At 41.5% G+C, this 19,913-nt stretch overlaps 1 protein-coding gene across 1 annotated transcript in view; it reads right to left on the reverse strand.

The window, feature by feature from the left end:
- Positions 1-19,913, reverse strand: part of LOC124720254 (activated Cdc42 kinase-like) — a 390,360-nt gene that overhangs the window by 57,133 nt on the left and 313,314 nt on the right. The window contains exon 20 of the mRNA XM_047245572.1: positions 13,904-14,132. Coding sequence (XP_047101528.1) covers positions 13,904-14,132 — 229 coding nt within the window. The remainder of the gene's footprint in view (positions 1-13,903; positions 14,133-19,913) is intronic.

Below are 19,913 nucleotides of genomic sequence, written 5' to 3' on the forward strand. Positions count from 1 at the left end.
ATCCTGTGGGCTGAATAGATTATATGAGGGTTGGAACTTAAATAGTGGCAACTATTTATTCACAACCAATATAAAAGAGTTACACGTTTGCCCCTGTTACTGTCCTTCAAAGTAGTCACTAGTGTTGTGTAGAACCCGTTGTCAGTGATGTGGAAGGCGTAGTATATCGTTAGCAGAGCCTGTTCTGTTGATGGTGTGAATAGAGTGGTCTACTACTTGTCGAATCTCTGGAACAGTGCTCAAGTGAATGCCACAAAGTGGTTCCTTCATATTCGGAATCAAATCAAAGTCACAAGTACTTAAGTCCGGGGAGTACGGTAGACGGTACAGCACTTCCCAGTCCCACCGACCATACAGTGCAGCCACAGCTTCCGCTGTATGCGCCCGTGTATTGTCTCGCAAAATGATGTGTGGGTTCTGCAGAAAGTGACGACGCTTCTTTCGCAAAGCTGGTCGCAAGTGATGCTGTTGTAACCGCAGGAACAAGCCGAGTCTAATTACAGTCGTTTTCAGGCAGTACGCCGAGAACAGTACGTAGGAAGGAGCTAAAATTGTAGCACTGGACGCCTGGCGTGGCCGAAGGGTCAGCCGAGGCACAAGTCAAACTGTCGGGCAGCGGCGCTTGATGAGAAAGCAAACAGCCGACAGATACAAATGAAGCTCTGTGTAGAAACTCGTGATAAGCAATCAATTAAGAGTATCAACAGTAAGCATTTGTGGCTAGAGAGAGAGGTCTGGGAGTGGAGAGAGAAAGAAAGAGAGCCCTCGGTGGGGACAGCGCTACGTCACGAGGCGCCAATGAAGGGCTCAGGAAGGACACAGTGCGTCACCATATAGGGAGAGGCGCCTATATCACTCCACCCAGCCTCTGAAGAACAATAACAACAACAATACTTTAATGATACCAAATAAGGACAAGTTGCCTTCGACACTATGTCATGCCACGTGCTGTCGGGGTTGAAGAGGGAACGCTAACAAAACTCGACAGCATGCCGCTCTGCGGTCTTCTTGTCTTGTCGTTCTTCGTCTCTCGACAGTAGTCAGTGTGATAGCAGTAGCCGACTCGGGCCGAGGAACGGGCTGTAGGCAGGCAGCTAGAAATAGTCACTGAAGAGCGTCAGGGCGTAGCCGTGGGACTCTGACGTAGGGCGCTAGGAAGTATTGCAGAGCTTCCAGTAGGCAGTCGGAACGGTGGAATCAGTCACCGTCCCTGTATTAGACTCGGCCTTCCTGTGAATGCAATCACCACGCAGTTAGGGTGAGCTGTAATTATTCGGAATAAACTGCAATTTGTTGAAGTTAGCGAGACTTTAATTCTACCCGCTTCCTAGCCTTGTACCTTCACACCGGGGATTTCCACATCTTAACCAGATCAAAAAGTCTCCCTCTCACTAAGGTCAACAGGTGGCTAAATCCCTTTCACGAACCGTGTTGCTCAATCCCTCACAATACCCATGCTCGGGACGCGACAATGCTCCAAAAATGAACAGTAATACTGAGCACTGATGGTCTGCCGTGGAGGAACGTAATGCGTTAGGACAACACCATCACAGTCGTACACGAGAATCACCGTTACGTTAGACCACTCACTCACAAGTGACAGTGTTTCCCTCGATTGTGCGCACGCCGTGGGACAGGCGAGTCCATTTGCTCGGAGGTAAGGTAGGTATGTCAACAACATGTGCTATCAGCGACAATAGTAGGTTCCATTGCATAGGGTCTCCACAGCAGTGTTGCCACTATTTAAGCTGCAACCTACATATTTTTCGTACATTACTAAACACGGCTATGTACACAACTGCACGTTTGACAAATGTGCACGATCCGGCACTAAGTACGAGCTTGCTCGACCGTCTGTAGGTTAATTTTGTGTGATTATTAGAACTGACTGAAATTCTCAGTGCTCGACTGACAGTCAGTCGTGCAAACTTGTGCAATCACCCAAAAGTACATATGCCACAGTGCGTGTACTGATAATATGCGCGCCTGTACAAGCAAACATCAGTCACGAGACAATCTTACAATGCCACTGTATCAAGTTTTATGTAGAAAATCAACTTCAAATTGCTGAAAAAGTTTATCCGAGTATACCGAAGCTAGCCTTGTTTTAACAGAATTACATCGAAAGCCTGTGACAGTAAGCCCAATAGTGATATAGTACGTTTTTACTTTTAACAAAATACTACACAAATGCCCCTGCCCTACGCAAACATGCTATTACTAAAGAGATGAATTTCCCAGAACCAACTACAGGACAAAAAAAGGTAAGATAGTTATAAATGTAGAGCAGGAATAGATGACATACAAAGTCAGCACTTGTCTACTAAAGAAGAGAATATCTGAAGTCCCCACAGACACATTTAGATGCAAGACATTGCAGTACTCTTGTTAGTCTTTTGAATAGCATTACAGTTTCTCTCACTGTTTTATCTTTTTTTAAATTCAAGATGTTTTTCCTTTTAATGTGAAATAATTATAACAATAATGAGGATATATCTTCAGCTCAGAATAAGTTAATGTGAGATAGATTTTTAATTTCCCTATCCAGTCTTTGCTCCACATCATGTTCAAGTTTCCCCAATGCCCCCCTCCCCCACCTCCCCTCCCCTCACCCAATCACAGAAGCAAAGCCAACTAAAACTAACAAATAATTGTCTTCATAATTGTTTCACACATTGGAAACACAGAATTATACTTGTATAAGCACGTTTGGACTGTGTCGAGGTGAAGGGTATTTGTGCCCGCGTACACAAATTGCTCGTTCGTGTGTGCTTGTCAAATGTGCAGTTACGCATGTGGCTGGTTCAACAAGCAGGTAATCATTGTCTGTAACTAACTGTAGCGTCCACATTAATTTGCACAAGACTCCTCAGGAATTTACGTATTTTTACATGTACTTGCCTTTACATATACTCCCTAACGTTATTTGCAATCGAAAAGATGGGATTTATAATGATAACTGCATTTCACAATCATAACATCAGAATGATGACATGTGATACTGCCACAATGAAGAGTGCCTTTGATTACAAAGACTTTTTTATTCAGAGATTTTTTCAATAAATTATGATCATATTCAGATCAGCCTAGGAAATACAAAAATTGTAGCAACATCTTTCATGTAAAACATATAAACGTAAAACAAAAAGCAGTTAAATATCACTGTAGGGCAACACACCTCAGCTAATAAATGCATATAAAAAAATTTTTTTTCACCAACCTGACAGCATCTGAATACATAAGACTGATGTGACACCTACTGAGAGTCTATGATCAGCACACACTGCTTGCAGCTCAGGTACATTCTGATTATTCAAGAAATTGAAGTACCTTAATTTTGGCTTGTGTATTTCAAATGAACAATCTGTTTTTTAAGATTACTTAGCCTTCTTCAGTTTCTTCTGTTAATTGCTTCTTAATGTTGGATCTACAGTGAATTCGGTGGCAGCACGTTCTCTCTTTCTCAGTTATCTATTAATTTTGTATAAGGCCGTTTCACTTCTTTTCATTATCAGAATAATCTTTACGATTAGGCTGCCACAAATGAAATTCACAGTGGCAGATTGCAATTAACTCCTCTACAAACTGACTTTGCAGTGGCATCTCATTATTTATGTACATGAATATCCATTTATAAATTTAGACAACATTGTCTACGGAGTGCAGCGATCTGGTTGAATATTTAGGTTACAATAAACAGTCGAGATCGCAATAATATTTATTTATTTGATGGTTTCGGCTTATGTTAAAGCTATCGTTCGAATTTTTGGCCCCGTATGGCTGGTGCTGGCAGCTCGTCGGTTTCCTCGTGATACCACAATCGTATATTGTCGGTGTACGATTGTGGTACCACGAAAAAACCAAAGAGCTGACAGCACCAACCATAGGGGTGCAAAAATTCTGAAGATGGCTTTAACATAAGCAGAAACTGGTAAATAAATATTATTGGAATCTAGACTGTCGATTGTAACCTAAACACATCCATTTACGTTAACAGTCGACACTGAACGAACGCACAACCAAGTTCGGCCGTACATTAGTGACCTCCGCCACTACAGTATACTGGATGACCTCACACAGCAGTTCTGTTGAGCTGAGCGAGTCACGTCATCCTAACATCTCAATTCGATTGCCCAGGTGTGCACCACTGGTTGCATCTCACAGGTCTACTGCAATGTGTGTAACCTGTGTTTAATCGAGCATGTGAAAAGTTCATCTGCATTGCCACAGACAATTCCATCCACTTCCGTTTACTGGGCCCCTCAAGACACTATCTTTGTCAACACCTACATTGAACTCTGGAGTTGGTGAACTGAAAACTGAAATCTCATGGCTATATTAATCTGTGTGGTGAACTGAAACAAAACATATCCTAAATCTCCACAACCTGCACTACTGGCCATTAAAATTGCTGCACCACGAAGATGATGTGCTACAGACGCAAAATTTAACCGACAGGAAGAAGATTCTGTGATATGCAAATGACTAGCTTTTCAGAGCATTCACACAAGGCTGGCGCCGGTGGTGACACCTACAACGTGCTGATATGAGGAAAGTTTCCAACCAATTTGTCATACACAAACAGCAGTTGACCAGCGTTGCCCGATGAAATGTAGTTGTCATGCCTCGTGTAAGGAGGAGAAATGCGTACCATCACGTTTCCGACTTTGATAAAGATCAGATTGTAGCCTATCGTGATTGCAGTTTAACGTATCGCGACATTGCTGCTTGTGTTGGTCGATATCCAATGATGGTTAGCAGAATATGGAATCGGTGGGTTCAGGAGGGTAATATGGAACGCCGTGCTGGATCCCAATGGCCTCGTATCACTAGCGGTCGACATGACAGGTATCTTATCCGGATGCCTGTAACAGATCGTGCAGCCACGTCTCGATCCCTGAGTCAACAGATGGGGACAGTTGCAAGACAACAACCATTTGCATGAACAGTTCGATGACGTTTGCAGCAGCACGGACTATCAGCTCGGAGACCCCGGCTGCGGTTACCCTTGATACTGCATCACAGAGAGGAGCACCTGCGATGGTGTACTGAAAGACGAACCTGGGTGCATGCATGGCAAAACATCATTTTTTCGGATTAATCCAGGTTCTGTTTACAGCATCACGATGGTCGCATCCGTGTTTTGCGACAACACTGTGAATGCACATTGGAAGCGTGTATTCGTCCTTGCCATACTGGCGTATCACCCGGTGTGATGGTATGGGGTGCCATTGGTTACACGTCTCGGTCACCTCTTGTTCGCATTGACGGCACTTTGAACAGTGGACGTTACATTTCAGATGTGTTACGACCCGTGGCTCCACCCTTCATTCGATCCCTGCAAAACCCTACATTTCAGCAGGATAATGCACGACCGCATGTTGCAGGTCCCGTACGGGCCTTTCTGGATACAGAAAATGTTCGACTGCTGCCCTGGCCAGCACATTCTTCAGATCTCTCACCAACTGAAAACATCTGGTCGATGGTGGCTGAGCAACTGGCTCGTCACAATACCCCAGTCACTACTCTCAATTAACTGTGGTATTGTGTTGAAACTGCATGGGCAGCTGTACCTGTACACGCCATCCGACCATCCGAGCTCTGTTTGACTCAATGCTCAGGCGTATCAAGGCTGTTATTACGGCCAGAGGTGGTTGTTCTGGGTACTGATTTCTTGGGATCTATGCACCCAAATTGCATGAAAACGTAATCACATGTCAGTTCTAGTATAATATATTTGTCCAGTTAATACCCGTTTATCATCTGCATTTCTTCTTGGTGTAGCAATTTTAATGGCCAGTAGTGCTGTTTGTTTCTCGGGAAGTTGTGGATGCCCGCATCATCATCGTTTACATGGGTACCCACTACGTCAAAAGCGTGAATACTACCAAACTATGGGATACGGTTGTTCTGAAAAGCAGCAAAGTATACAGCAATGACACGCACCGTATGTAAGAGAACCGTATACCTATGAGACAGGATTACTGCAAAATGTTTATAACTGGTACATATGAGATGTACAGAACACAAATGTGTAAGAGGTGTAATTTGGGGTAATTGTGTGTCTTTACTCAACATTACCTGTTCCATATTTCCTCCTTCTTTGGGTTCCGTACCTCAATTGATAAAACGGAACCCTCACAGGACCACTTTGTTGTCTGTTTGTCTGTCTTTTCAAAACCCTTTTTCTCAGGAATGGGTGTATGTATTGTGTTCATATTAAAATCTATGGTCACTTAGGTATGTAAAAAACTAAAGCTTTTAAGGCAATGCAAACTGTTGTGTTGGCAGAAGAGCCAACACCGTGTTACTAGTGGAGGCCGAAATGCACGCGTTTTAGTTCACGCAGGCTGGCGTGAGGAGGGAAGAACTATACTGACGTGAGGTCTGGAACATGACAAGGAATTCGAATTCAGAAAGCAGACATAATTAGTTTGATACTTAACTTTAATCCATTAATGATGAACATTGCTCTTGACGGTACATGATTCACAATATTGTCTGTTCAGAATTCATTCTAATTACTGAATATGGCGTCTTGCTTGGTCGTAGCAAATGACGTAGTTGAAGGCTATGCTAAACTATCGTCTCTGCAAATGAGAGCGTGTGTAGGCAGTGAACCACCACTAGCAAAGTCGGCTGTACAACTGGGGCGAGTGCTAGGGAGTCTCTCTAGACTAGACCTGCCGTGTGGCAGCACTCGATCTGCAATCACTGATAGTGGTGACACGCGGGTCCGACGTATACTAACGGACTGCGGCCGATTTAAAGGCTACCACCTAGCAAGTGTGGTGTCTGGCGGTGACACCACACAAACAAGAGATACAGCCATTTAAGTCACATATTTTGATGCTCACAAACTCGCGCATCAAAACCTGTAAGGAAGTTCTGTTAGCCTAAAATTATGAAATTTGCCAAAAAGCAAGATTTCACTGTACAAGTAAAGGAACAAAATCCTGAAACTGTCAATAAGTAATAATATTACATAAAGAAGATCATTTGTTATCTGACTGACTGACTTACTGACTACGTCTGTCCGATTGTCTGTTAAGTCCTCTTTTTCCCAGGAACAGATCGATGTATCAAGTTAAAATTTATGTCACATATTAAGGCCTATGACCCCTTGACAAATCAAGAAAGTGAAGCTTCTAAAGTCAATGTAATCAAACGATACAGCCATTTATGTCACAAATGTCGATACTCGCAAACTCCTAAAACCTATATGACTCCTTCCCTTAATGTAGAATCATGAAATTTGGCAAGACAAAAGGTTTCACAGCACAAATAAAGGGGAAAAAAAATCTGAAAACTATTATTCTGTAACTATATCATATGGAAAAACATTCTTTTCTCATTTGTTATCCAACTTCAAACTTGAAATTAAAAATTTTCCGAAAGTCTCGGAACCCCTGGCACCGATATCTTGACGGTATCAATGTCAATAATAAGCAAAAATTATTGAGATTATCGATTCACAGGATGGATGAACTGTCTACATACATAATTAAGTCTGGACGGAACCCTCAGTGTGAGAGTCCCACTCGTACCTGACCAACCTCTTCTCATTAAAGTATTAAAATGAGTCCTTAACTCATCCTGATGGCTAAGTGTATTACGAGTGCCCACTTCCCCAATGAATCCACTTCGAGAATTAATGCCCGCCAGCCTGGGCGTCGTTTTTAGGCATTTTTCTGCATACAATTAGGCAAATACCAGGCTAGTTGCCACGTCCCACCTCAGTTACACAACGATGTCGCATTTGACTGAAAGATGTAAATAGGAGGACTGCACAGAGTCCTCCCTTGAGACAGTGGGCTGGCAGCACAGTAGCTTTAAAAAGGTCGTTGGGGGTGGTAACTCCATCATAATAAAACCCTATATATGGGTAAGGTTTGCTCCTGTGATACTGGAGAAGTTCTGTAGCAATTCTGATCTGACATTCTCTCGATAAAGTGTGCTGGGAAGGCAGGAAGGAAGTATAACAAGTCCTTACTACTACAGGGCGGGGGAGGGAGCAGAGGGGGGAATGGGGGGGGGGGGGGGGCGGCAAGTTGCGAAGATACTAATGAAGGTAAAATGCAACAAGTAAACTTGTCAGTTTTAGAGAGGTTGGAACAGTTACGTTAGGAAACAAAATTGAAGTTAAACTTGTTTTGTTTTAAGGATACACAGGTTTTCAAATACAGTTACTTACTGAACTACAGTTTAACTTTACATTATAGTGAAAAGTTAAAACAGCACAGTTCAGTTGACATTTCAGGTGATTCTGCTGTTATTACATCAAGAGGGCGTAAAAGAAGTAGAAACAGTTATGTGCAGTCGATAAATATTATGAAGGTATGTTGCAATTCTAGAAAACCCAGTGTAAATGAAAAAGGCAATGAAGATTGAGTGTACATAGTGGAAACTGCTAAGAGATAGCCATTTTGGGTGACTGTGCTCCAACCTGAGGATTTTTCATTTACACAGTAAACTGAAAAATCTGTAACAAATCAGAATGAGCTGCTAGCTGAAAGGATGTAAACTGGCTGAAAAATCAAGTAGTTGTGATTTGAGAGTGAGGTGTCCTTCACCAAATTTTTAAGGAGATCCTGAAATATATTTCTATTTCTCGAACAGTCCACGGGTGTACTGCTGGTCCACAGTGTCCAATATTTCGGCAATCAGATGTGTCGCCATAATCGGGTGCACTGACGAACTGACCTCCTGAGAGCGGATCATCTTAAATCCCTTCCCCCTGCCAGAACATCAGAGGCACACTCGACTTTGGTACCCCAATAAGTCGGTGGTCGCAGAGCACTGTTTGTCCGAAAATCACAAAATGGACTACCGACATACCAGAGTCTTGGCACAGACATCTAAATACTGCAACAGTGTCATTAGAGAGGCTATCGAAATTCGTACCAGGGACGGACTCGTCAACCGAGATTGCTACTATAACCTCAGCAAGGCATGGGAACCAGCAATGAGTCGATGAAAAGATGCTCAGCAAAGGAAAGGAACGGGCGACCAGGGTGGACGAAGCAATTACACTGACGCCACCACAGACGCCGTGACTCATCACCAGTAATGACCTTTGACAGAAAAATGGGATCAGTTTCAGGCTGTTGTTTCAAAGCACGACATGTTTCAACTTGGTGTTTCTTTTGATTGTCAGTCAAAACCCAAGGACAAACTTGGCAGCAACCCTTTTCGTTCCCCAATCTTCTGTTAGAAATTGCTGAACTGCACTCCAAGATAACCCACTACTCTCTGGCAGTTGATAAACGATCCGTCAATGGTCTGTGAGCACAAGACGTCCAACTTTTTTTCAATATTTTTGTCTGGTCGGGCAGCTGATGGACATCCACAACACAGTCTGTCATCAATAGACATGTTGCCATTTTTAAATCTTGCAAACCACTCACTCATTTGAGTTTTTCCCACAGCATCATCTTGGTTAACTATTTTCAACATTAATACAGTTCCAGCAGCATTTTTCTGAGCAGAAAAAGCAGAATTTCACAGCTGCACGTTGTTCATTTAGACTCATCATCATAAAAAACGGAACAAGAACAAAATGGCGCTACCAAAAACACTCACTCACTACAGATGAACATAAGAAGCCAGGTTCACAACAAAGGTGGCACTGAACTGGCAATGAGTTGTGATACACACACCTAGTGCCATAAATGTGTACTACACAAGCTCTGCCCACGACAGTATTATTTTGGTTTCTTTTGGATACTCCCTTGTACTATACTACTGGCAGCATCGCATCCTATGGCACTGCACAGTTTTAAATGTGTCACCATTGATGCATTAAGGTACTTATTAAATACAGAAATAGTTATCAAAATCATTCGTCACTCAGAAGTAAGAGCGCAAGAGCACACAAAAAAGCAGCAGTTGCGAGCCATACAGCAATAGGCAAACAGGCAGCTACTACGAAGTCTTGAGTAGCCACATTCTGCTCATCATCTCGGTCATCTAAACACAAAAAATGCAGACAATAAGGAAAAATTAATAGGTAAACAATCTATAGCGAGAGGTGGTAGGTACCAGTAGGTGCAGGTATACTTTCTTCCTGCTGCAATGGGTACAGCAGATAAACTTCAAAACTAGCATTCTGTACTGGAAATGTGAGTGCCCTGTAAATGGAAAAGCTAGACGAATGTAACTGAACATTAGAGACAAACAGAGAAACAGCCCACTACAATGTCCAAGTCCATTAAATTCTAGATGAGGGAGTAAGCAGGGAGAGTGGGAAAGCCATAGTAGCTAAGTGTCACAGAATAGGAACATCATGACGGACTGGCCTCTGTGTATTCCAGCTCAGCCTGTCTCATTACTTTGTTGTTCTTGGTCTTGTTGTTGGTCGAGACATTGGTCTGATGCACCGCTCTACACCAGTCTACCCAAAGCAGGTTTCTTTATCACTACTGCAGCCTGTATCCACCAGAAACTGTTTAATGCGTTGAGACCTTGGTTTAAATTTAAACTTATTCCTCTCCACCCAAATTTCTTAAAGTAAGTCTTTTCCTGTTTTATTCTGAAATAAATGCTATTTCATTACCAGAACAAATTTTTCACTCTGGAGCAGAGCGTATGCTGATATGACACTTTCTGGTAGATTAAAACTGTGTGCCACACCGGGATCTTTGCAGAGGTCTGGGGTTCGAGCACAGATCTGACACACAGTTTTAATCTGCCAGGAAGTTTCACTTTATTTCATTATTTAGCAATTTTATTTCATTAAAGGGCATCAAGGACAGTTTGACTGCAAAATTATTTACCTAACAACCGAACATGGGAAACTCCATGTTGGAATATCAACAATGTAAAGAAAAGATAGAGTGCTATTTACCATAAAGATGACACATTAAGTTAAAGACAGGCATAACTAAACACCACTTACGCATTAGCTTTTGGCCACAGCCTTTGTAAGAAAAAGGAATAAGTGTGTGTGCGCGCCCACACACACACACACACACACACACATATGCAAGCATACTTCATGCACACATAACCACCATCTCTCGCAGCTCGGACCAGAATGCGTGTGCATTTCTTTTTCTGATAAAGGCTGTGGCCGAAAGACAATGTTTAAGTATCTTTTAGTTGTGCCTGTCTGCAACTTAACGTGTAGCAATCTATCTTTTTTTACATTGTTTATATTAATGCATAATTGTGCTTCAGCACACGTCAAACATAAAAAAAAACATGTTACTCATATGTATGTCTTAATGCAGAAATCATCTTTTGCGCAAACCACAACAAACCACTGCTCCTGTACACTGTATGAGGTGTGATAGAAAAATAACAGGAATTTCTGACTTTCACAGGCTTTATAAATCCAATTAAAAATAATTATCTTGTTTGTACACATGTTCATCATGTATGTTTGCATTTTCAGCTGTTTTGAATATTTAGTTCATTATCGATAGTCAGAAAGGTTATACATGTTTTCGAGTGTCTGGTGAGATTTTACTGTCAGAAAAGATGGATCAAAGAATTTGCATTAAATTTTGTTGGAAAAATAGAATGAAGTGCAGCCAAATTTGATATGTTGGCTGTGGAAAATCTCCTATGAGGTAGACATGAGTTTACAACTGGAATAAGTATTTCAAAATGGGGCAAGAAGATGTTGAAGACAATGACCACCCTGGATGCCCTAGCACATCAATTACTGAAGACAGTTTGGAAGAAGTAAAGAAAAGAGTTCTGGCAAATCACTCCTTTGTACCACGGCAAGCAATTTTTTCAAAAATTTTGGGCATCAAACGTGTGACAGCAAAGTTTGCTCCGAAACTGTTGAATTTTGACAAAAAACGACGTCTTGCACACGTCACTCAGGAATAGCTGAACAAAGTCGGTAAAGACATGAAACTTCTAAAGAAGGTTATAACAAGTGACAAAACATGGGTATACGGATATGATGACAAAACCAAAGCCCAACTGTCCCAATTGAAACTGCCTGGAGGGCCGAGACTGAAAGAAATTCAACAAGTTCGATCACATGTGAAGATTCTTCTCACTGTTTACTTCGATTAAAGTGGGACAGTGCATCATAAGTTTCTGGCTTATGGTCGAATAGTCGATGAAGAATGCTACCTGCAAGTTGTGCACCATTTGTACGAAGTGTTCTAAAGAAAATGATCACAATTGTGGCAAAACCACTCGTGGAAACTGAATCACGATAACACTCCTGCTCATGTCTCAGTGCTTATTGATGATTTGTTGGCAAAAAAAAAAAAAAAAAAAAAAAAAAAAAAAAAAAGGAACCACAACCGTTGTGTTGCCTCAGCCACCATATTCGGCAAACATTGCCTCTTGAGACTTCTTTCTGTTCTTGAGGCTGAAGAGAACCATGAAAGGATGTCCACTGATGAGATAGAAACAGGAGCTGAACACCTTAATAAAAATTGGATTCCAGAAGTGCTTCCAATATCCAAAACAGTACTGACAATAGTGTATTGTATCTGAGAGGGATTGCTTTGAAGGGGAGAAAGTTGACGTCGAAAAAGAAAAATTTCTGTTATATTTCATTGCACCTCATATGAGTGATAAGTGAGTGGTGGCAAGTAATTAATTTTACCCCCTCAGGTATTATCAGGCATATCCTAAAATATAGCTTTATATTCAATGTGCACATACAACTATTTTTAGAAAGTCTGTTCTTGTTATTGCTAGTCTATACTTTATACACTGTTTTATTTCTGATGATGTCAGTTATTTTACGGCCCCAATGACAAAACTCAAAATCACCTGACCTGACTTTATCTCAGTACACCGTGAGAATGCGAGTACAAAAATCATTCCATTACTGACCTCAAAACTACTGCTGTGAACAAACAATCCTGTTGGAAGAACAACCGCAACTGAGCATTGTACTAGAGGTTGAAAATACTGCTCCAGTTGTAAATTTCTTTTACTATCACGACCGGTTTCGGGCTCTCATAAGGCCATCCCCAGGCGTCGCAACTGTGCTGTGGCCGTCGTGATAATAAAAGAAATTTACAACTGAGGTGATATTTTCAACCTCTAGCACTGCTATGAAATAAAGTGTCATGTTGTTGTACTTCACAATGACAGTCTCAAATTGTTAACTAATAGTGCAGTAAAAAAACATTAAACAGCAGTTCTAGCAGATAGTAATATAGCCATTTATATGTTATTTAGGTTGTATCAGGACGAACAGTTAATATTCAGGGACATGACAGCAACAATCAGTCGAAGCAAAAAACTTTGGTAAAGATGAGCTGTCAATGCATATCGTAAGTGCTATGAGCACTTGTTCACCTCTGTAAAATTAAAAATAAAAGAAAGAAAGAAAGAAAGAAAGAAAGAAAGAAAGAAAGAAAGAAAGTCTTCTACTGCAAGCTCTTTGTTTTCCATATTTTGGGAGGAGGTTGTATCGATCAAAACAAGAAGAAATTGTATAGTGAACATGGGCATACCTTAAGAAATATTGGCACTTTTTAGTAAAAGAGACATGCCTCACAGTAGCGAAGATGGATAAGTATTTGTAGACCTTAAGGTACACGCTTTAGCTCGCACGTTTGCTGGAAATTTTCTTCTCGTTTTGTTCCACACTACCACCTCTTGACATAGGGAAAGCAAAGAGTTTATAGTAGAAGAGATTTGTTTCACAGTATCGAAGATGAAGACGTGCTTCTAGCTCTTAAGGTATAAGTGGTAGAGGTCACATTTACTAGACATTTCTGCTTCAAATGATTGTTCCTGCCATATCTCGCAATATTAATCACTCCTCCTGTGACACCCTGTGTAACAGCTGTGAGGCACAAAAAGCATTAAATATTTATTCCACCTATCAGTATTCTGCAACAGACACCGTCACACCAGTGGACTGCTGTAACAGTTCCAGTTACTCGGTGCATTCGAGTCAAATCGCACTACTCACCTCGGGGCCGAGGACTTTCCGCATGATACGGACTTCGTCAGAGTCGGCGCCGCGCCTCGGGCCCGCCGTCCGTGGCGACGCGAACTCCAGCAGGTCCTCGCATGAGACGGCGTGGCCGTCCGGCCGTGGGCCCGCTCCCGCGCCCACCCCCGGCTCCTCCTCCATCGCGTCCAGTGCCTCCAGCTCGTCCGCAATGTGCCTCTCGAAGCTGTCGTCCCCGTCACAGGGGCTGCGGCAAATGGAAAAATAAAACTCAGCCCACCAAACTGATTTCTCCCGAAACCTCTGAACTGAATATGTTGCGCAGCGAGAAGCAAACTAGATGAAAATAGTCACCGTAAGGAGACACCCCACAAATGCTTCTGAAAATTCACTCAATATGAATCCACAGGTTTCTACAAGTACACCATATACAGCTGAAGCCACACACCAATAATCGTAACCAAACTGCAGGGTCTTCATTGCTACTTTTCACACTTTGTGCCAACCAGTCCCAAAGATTTGTTATGCAGTTAAGAGGGAGTGATTTAGCAAACCTGTCAAAGTATGATAGTGTGCCTCTATGTTTGCCAAACTGGGAGTGCTACCCCCCCCCCCCCCTGCCTTTCAACGCTGTATTATTATTGATGATGAGAAATGGTGTCTTTATGCTAACATAAGGAAAAGAAAAGAATGGTTGAACTCAAACAAAGCAGCAACTCCCTGTACGAAATCCTGCACACATCCACAAAAGATGATGTTACGCATTTGTCCCACCGACGGTGTGGTGCACTACGAACTGCTTCCCTGAGGTGTAACCATCACTGCTGACATTTACTGTCAACAACTGAGACGTCTCGGTGACGCAATCCGAAAACAGCGACCGGGAAGAACACGGGAAGTGAGTCTATTCCACAATAATATCTACCTACATTCTGCTCGGCTGACAAAAAGAGGCATATACAGGAGTTGGGTTAGCTTCTCCGCTCTCTCTCTCTTGAGCATCTTTCGAGGAACTTCCCATCCGGATAAAATGCACTCCGAACGTGTCTCGACGAGTTCTTCGCCTCAAAACCACTTCATTTCTACAGTTGGGGAATCGAAAAGTTACGGTGGCATTGGCAGACTGTTGCAAATAGTGAAGGAGAATATATTATTGATGATTAAAATCACTGTTGTATGTATCTGTTGTGTTTATTAAACTTATGGAAAAATGCTACAAACTTGTGCACCAACCAAATAGATACAATAATTGAGGGTGAACAAGATAGGGCAGTAGGCTGCAGCTACCATGACTGCCAGGGACTGATGGTTGTGGTGGCAGTAGCGGTATATCTGTGTGTGTGTGTGTGTGTGTGTGTGTGTGTGTGTGTGTGTGTGTGTCAGTGCGGGCGCGCGCGCGTACGCACGTGTGTGTGGGGGGGGGGGGGGGGGGCAGGGCAAGAGGAATGGACATGATCAACAAGACCTCCTCCCCCCCCCCCCCCCCCCTTCTGGATCCATGCTGTTCTACGCCATCTACAATGTTCCAAAGCAACCACTGCTCTCTAAAGAATGAGAGAAGAAAAGTGGGTAATAAAATGGAAAAGCCAATGACAATAACTACAAGTTCACACATGTACGGTGCCTTTACGTGCATATACATGCAAACACACTTCAAAATCCCACTCCCTTTCTGCAGTGAAACATCATTATTTAAGACAATGCACAGGAAATCATTAATCAGTCTGGGTGCAACATTCCCATATCAACCAGAATGACAGGTGTTAACCAGGGATGGTAGTTATTACTGAACCAACCAGTTTTTAGTTATATTGCTTCTTTTAACACCATTTTAACCTAACTGTTAAAATTGCTGAAAATAACTGGTTTCTGAAACAACTCATTTTTTATTTTCCATTCCTATTAGTTACCATAAAAAATGCAGAAACTGAAAAAAGATTGAAAAACTTTGTCTGTTGCGATTTCAAGACACACAGAATCAAAATATTAAAATAATAAATAAATAAAAGAAAACTTAGTCTGTCCACTATTTGTTGCTTTTCTTGAAAAGTGGTAAGTGCTCGAACACTATTTAAAAAAAAATCACCAGAATTCTTCTAATCATTCTATTTTTTGAAACTGCTCAAAAATCACGTTGTAACTGGGGATCATACTATTATTTGTGCATTTACGATTAGTCAGTGCTGAAGGATGAAAACTGAGGTTGAAGAACTCTGTTCTTCAGGTTATTTGTCATGTTATTTATTTATCAACAAGCAGATAAAGGCAAATCATCTACACACAGGCAGTAGGACAGCTACTTTCTATTTCTTTTGCATACTATGAATGAATGTTGTTAAGTTTTCAATTTATTACTGTTACCATAATATCCTTCCTCCTTCCCTGCTCCATAGAAATGGCAGCAAAGTCTTTAATATTTTAAAGCCAATGGAGCACTGAGCTTCATTGCTACATGACTTCATAAAAGCAGTTTGTAACGTTCCCTGGCAAACTCACGTTATTAAAGAACAAGAGTTTATTTGTACCATATACGCCGCTCTGGGCAAGTTGTATATATCGTAATTATTGAACAAAAATATTACTGAATGTGGTGTAAAAGACATTTGTTATTCTCCTTATATTTTTTGTTGTAATATTTCTCTGTATTTAGGATAGGAATTTTTCTGTATTTATTATGTGATTGTAAAATGTGTCAGTATTTGCGATAGCAGAGATATAAAATGTTGCCAGAAGAGAATAATATCGTCAATTTGCAAAGAAATGTTAATAGTCAGCAATACTATTTAAGCACAATGCATTATGTATTCTTTGGTCTTCTCTGTTCAGAAGTCATTGCGGTAGGACACTGTGAAAGAGTTTTTTACGAATGTGTAGACTTCTTTTGTCTCTGTCTGGACTTAGCCGCCATTAGACGATGCGTTACAAATTAATGTGAGTTGTATTGTTGTTTGATCTAAATATATTAGAGTTTATCAAAAGTGTGAATTATTTATGTAAATTAGCTTGCCCATGTCATCTATAAAATTTCTTTAAGAATTTTTCAGCACTTTTAGCGGTGTTGCTGGGCTGTGCCGCGACCAACAATAGCAGAGGCGGCACATTTAAAAAATTATCAAACCCGTAAATCGGGAACAGATGCATAAAAATCAATAGTGAATTAAGAAATTGTTCTTCTTTTTCAGTGATCCTGTGGCTGATAAAATTTGAATTAATTATACGTTTGTGCATTCGTAGGCGGATAGTTAATGTTAGATAACATTGAAATTTAAACAGTTTGGTTCTTTAAAATAACTCAAGTGCATAGTGAAGTAGGTTTGATCAGTGATAAATGTCGGCTTGGCAATAATTAAAACATTTTCTGCTAATAGAGGTAATCTTGTGTTCTATGGCTAGTGCCGGGATAAAATTCAGTAAAAATATTTAACAAAAAACCCACTGCATCTGGAAAGTGTATGCCAAGGCCGAAAGATTTAAAGGACTCAATTCTCAACCTAATATTCTTAACCAGTTCATATGAGTTCACGTAAATATAATTTTTTCTTTAAATGTACGTAATTCTTAAGAAAGTAAAAATTTTTATTACCACACGAAAATAAGAGAGTGGTTCTACAACAAAGTTCGCACGAAAGAAAATTAACTTAAAAGCAAAAGATAAAATTTATTATTCTTCTTTAACGAAATTTCAAATCAATTCCATTCATTTCGATGATTCCGTTAAAAGTTCCAGGCAAGGATTGGTGCCATTCTGCAATACAGCGTACATCCGGCGATGTCAACAAGGAACTACCATACAGACCATGTGGGGGGCCAAGTCCTGCACCCTGCATGTACACATGTAACCTTAAGCCACGACACAAAGGAACATCACTGTCTTAGCAATGATGCACCAGTTCTTATCCCATGTGTTTGTTAGTCATTTCTGTTATTAAAAATAGCACTGACTGCTTATTTCCATTTACTATTATAACGCAATATTTCACACCAATGCAAATTTTATGAACAAAAATTATCCTTTTTGTAAAAAGGTTTATTCAGAAGCAAAAATTTTGGTAGTGCTGCTGTGGCACACAATATTTTGCCTCTTCAGTCGGTAAAATCTGTTATAACCAAGACCAAACAAACATTGAAAAATACCAGTTATTCCGACTCAAATACTGGTATCTGTTTTAGCCAGACAGTTTTTCCTACCATAGTGTGAATGCTCCATAACTAATTCCGCTCCTCTCTCTCTCTCTCTCTCTCTCTCTCTCTCCCTCCCTCCCTCCATCTCTCTCTCTCTCTCTCTCTCTCTCTCTCTCTCTCTCTAAGAACTGAACAACATGTGGCAGTGAGGGGGGGGGGGGAGGAGGGGGGAGGGGAGAAGGTTAAATGACAGTTGAAACTTTGCTCAGGAACCTGTTTTGCACCACATTTGTAAATAAATGCTTAACATGTGTGCCAGCTGACAATGTTGTGAGATTTAATCTGAATAACATGTCCTCCTCCATAGATCTATGTACCACAACTGAACATTTTCTTCCCTTCAAAAATATCTATACTTGCAACTGACAGTTAAAGCTACAATATCGAGGGATATCTCTCTTGGGGACATTCACAGTACTCGGAACTGGTGATGAATGCCTGCATACGGTATGTCTGTGTTGTTTGAAATAATTCATCCTCTTGGGCACAACTATCCTGGCTTCGTGCAGGTACATGCAGAAATTTCCATATACACTGTCCGCTTTACGTCTGATCAATCTACACTGTCTCACATCTTTCTCCTAGATTTCAAAAATATTTATTGAACAACGCCCCATAAGATCAAATTCTTTTCCATAACTCTTGCAATTTAAGTGCTACTGTTTTTTATTTAAACTTTTATACCTCATTTTGTGTTCAAACTATCCTCTGTATCTGCCTCTGGTCGTGAACATCTGCAATTTGCAAAGCTGTACGCTGCATGCTTACACCGATGGGCCAAAACATTATTACCAGCTGTTTAATAGTGTGTTGATCCACTTTTCAAATGCAGTACAGCAGCAGTTCTGATTGGCACGGATTCTACAAGTCCTGAATGTGTTTCCAGAAGTATGACGCACCAGATGTCTGCTCACAGGCCACTAAATTCCCGCAAATTATCTGATGGTGTTTTATGGGCACGCAGCTGGTGCCTGATGTGTGTTCCTCTCCAAACCATGGCAGGACAATTTTGGCGTCGCGTTGTGGAGAGTTATCCAGCTGGAAGACGTCATTGCTATCAGAGAAGACTTCAGCCATGAAGGTATGCGCAGGGGTTCCAGAATTGTGTTCACATAGTACGCTGTTGTCATGGTGTATTCGAGTACTACCATACGTCTCACAGAAGCTCCACTTGTGCCCCACAGCATAATTCTACTCTGACCAGACTGCACCTGTGGCACGACGCACGTTCCAAGCGGCCATTTGTCTGAATAACGGCGTGTAAGGGCCCAACCGTCGACCTGGTGTAGCGGGAAAAATAATTCATTTGACAGGCAACACATTTCTATCGATTCAAAGTGAAATCTCACTGATGCTGTGCCCACTGCAATCATAGCTCTCAATGTCGTTGGGTCAACACAGGTACACGCAGGGGGTCGTGTGAAGTCGAGCTACATGTTCAACAATGGCCTTTGACACTGTGCTGCAAAACAGTTGTGACTGCACCAGGTTTGTACTGTGACATCAGACATGCCATGGATCACTGCCTATCCTGGGTTACATAGTGCAGTGAGGGGGGGGGGGGGGGGATAAGGGGGGTGATAGGGGGTAGGGGGGGGTGCTCTGAGTTCTACATTTTGTGACAAGGTGTGGACATCCAGTACCGTACAGCTACTCGTTATTTCACAATCCTTCAAACACTTTCAAATCGTTCAAATGGCTCTTAGCACTATGGGACTTCACATCTCAGGTCATCAGTCCCTTAGAACTTAGAACTACTTCAATCAATCTAACCTAAGTACATCACACACATCCACGTCTGAGGCAGGATTCGAACCTGCGATCGTAGCAGTCGCGCGGTTCCGGA

Source organism: Schistocerca piceifrons, chromosome 11 (genome assembly GCF_021461385.2).
Source record: "Schistocerca piceifrons isolate TAMUIC-IGC-003096 chromosome 11, iqSchPice1.1, whole genome shotgun sequence".
Taxonomy (NCBI): Eukaryota; Metazoa; Arthropoda; class Insecta; order Orthoptera; family Acrididae; genus Schistocerca; species Schistocerca piceifrons.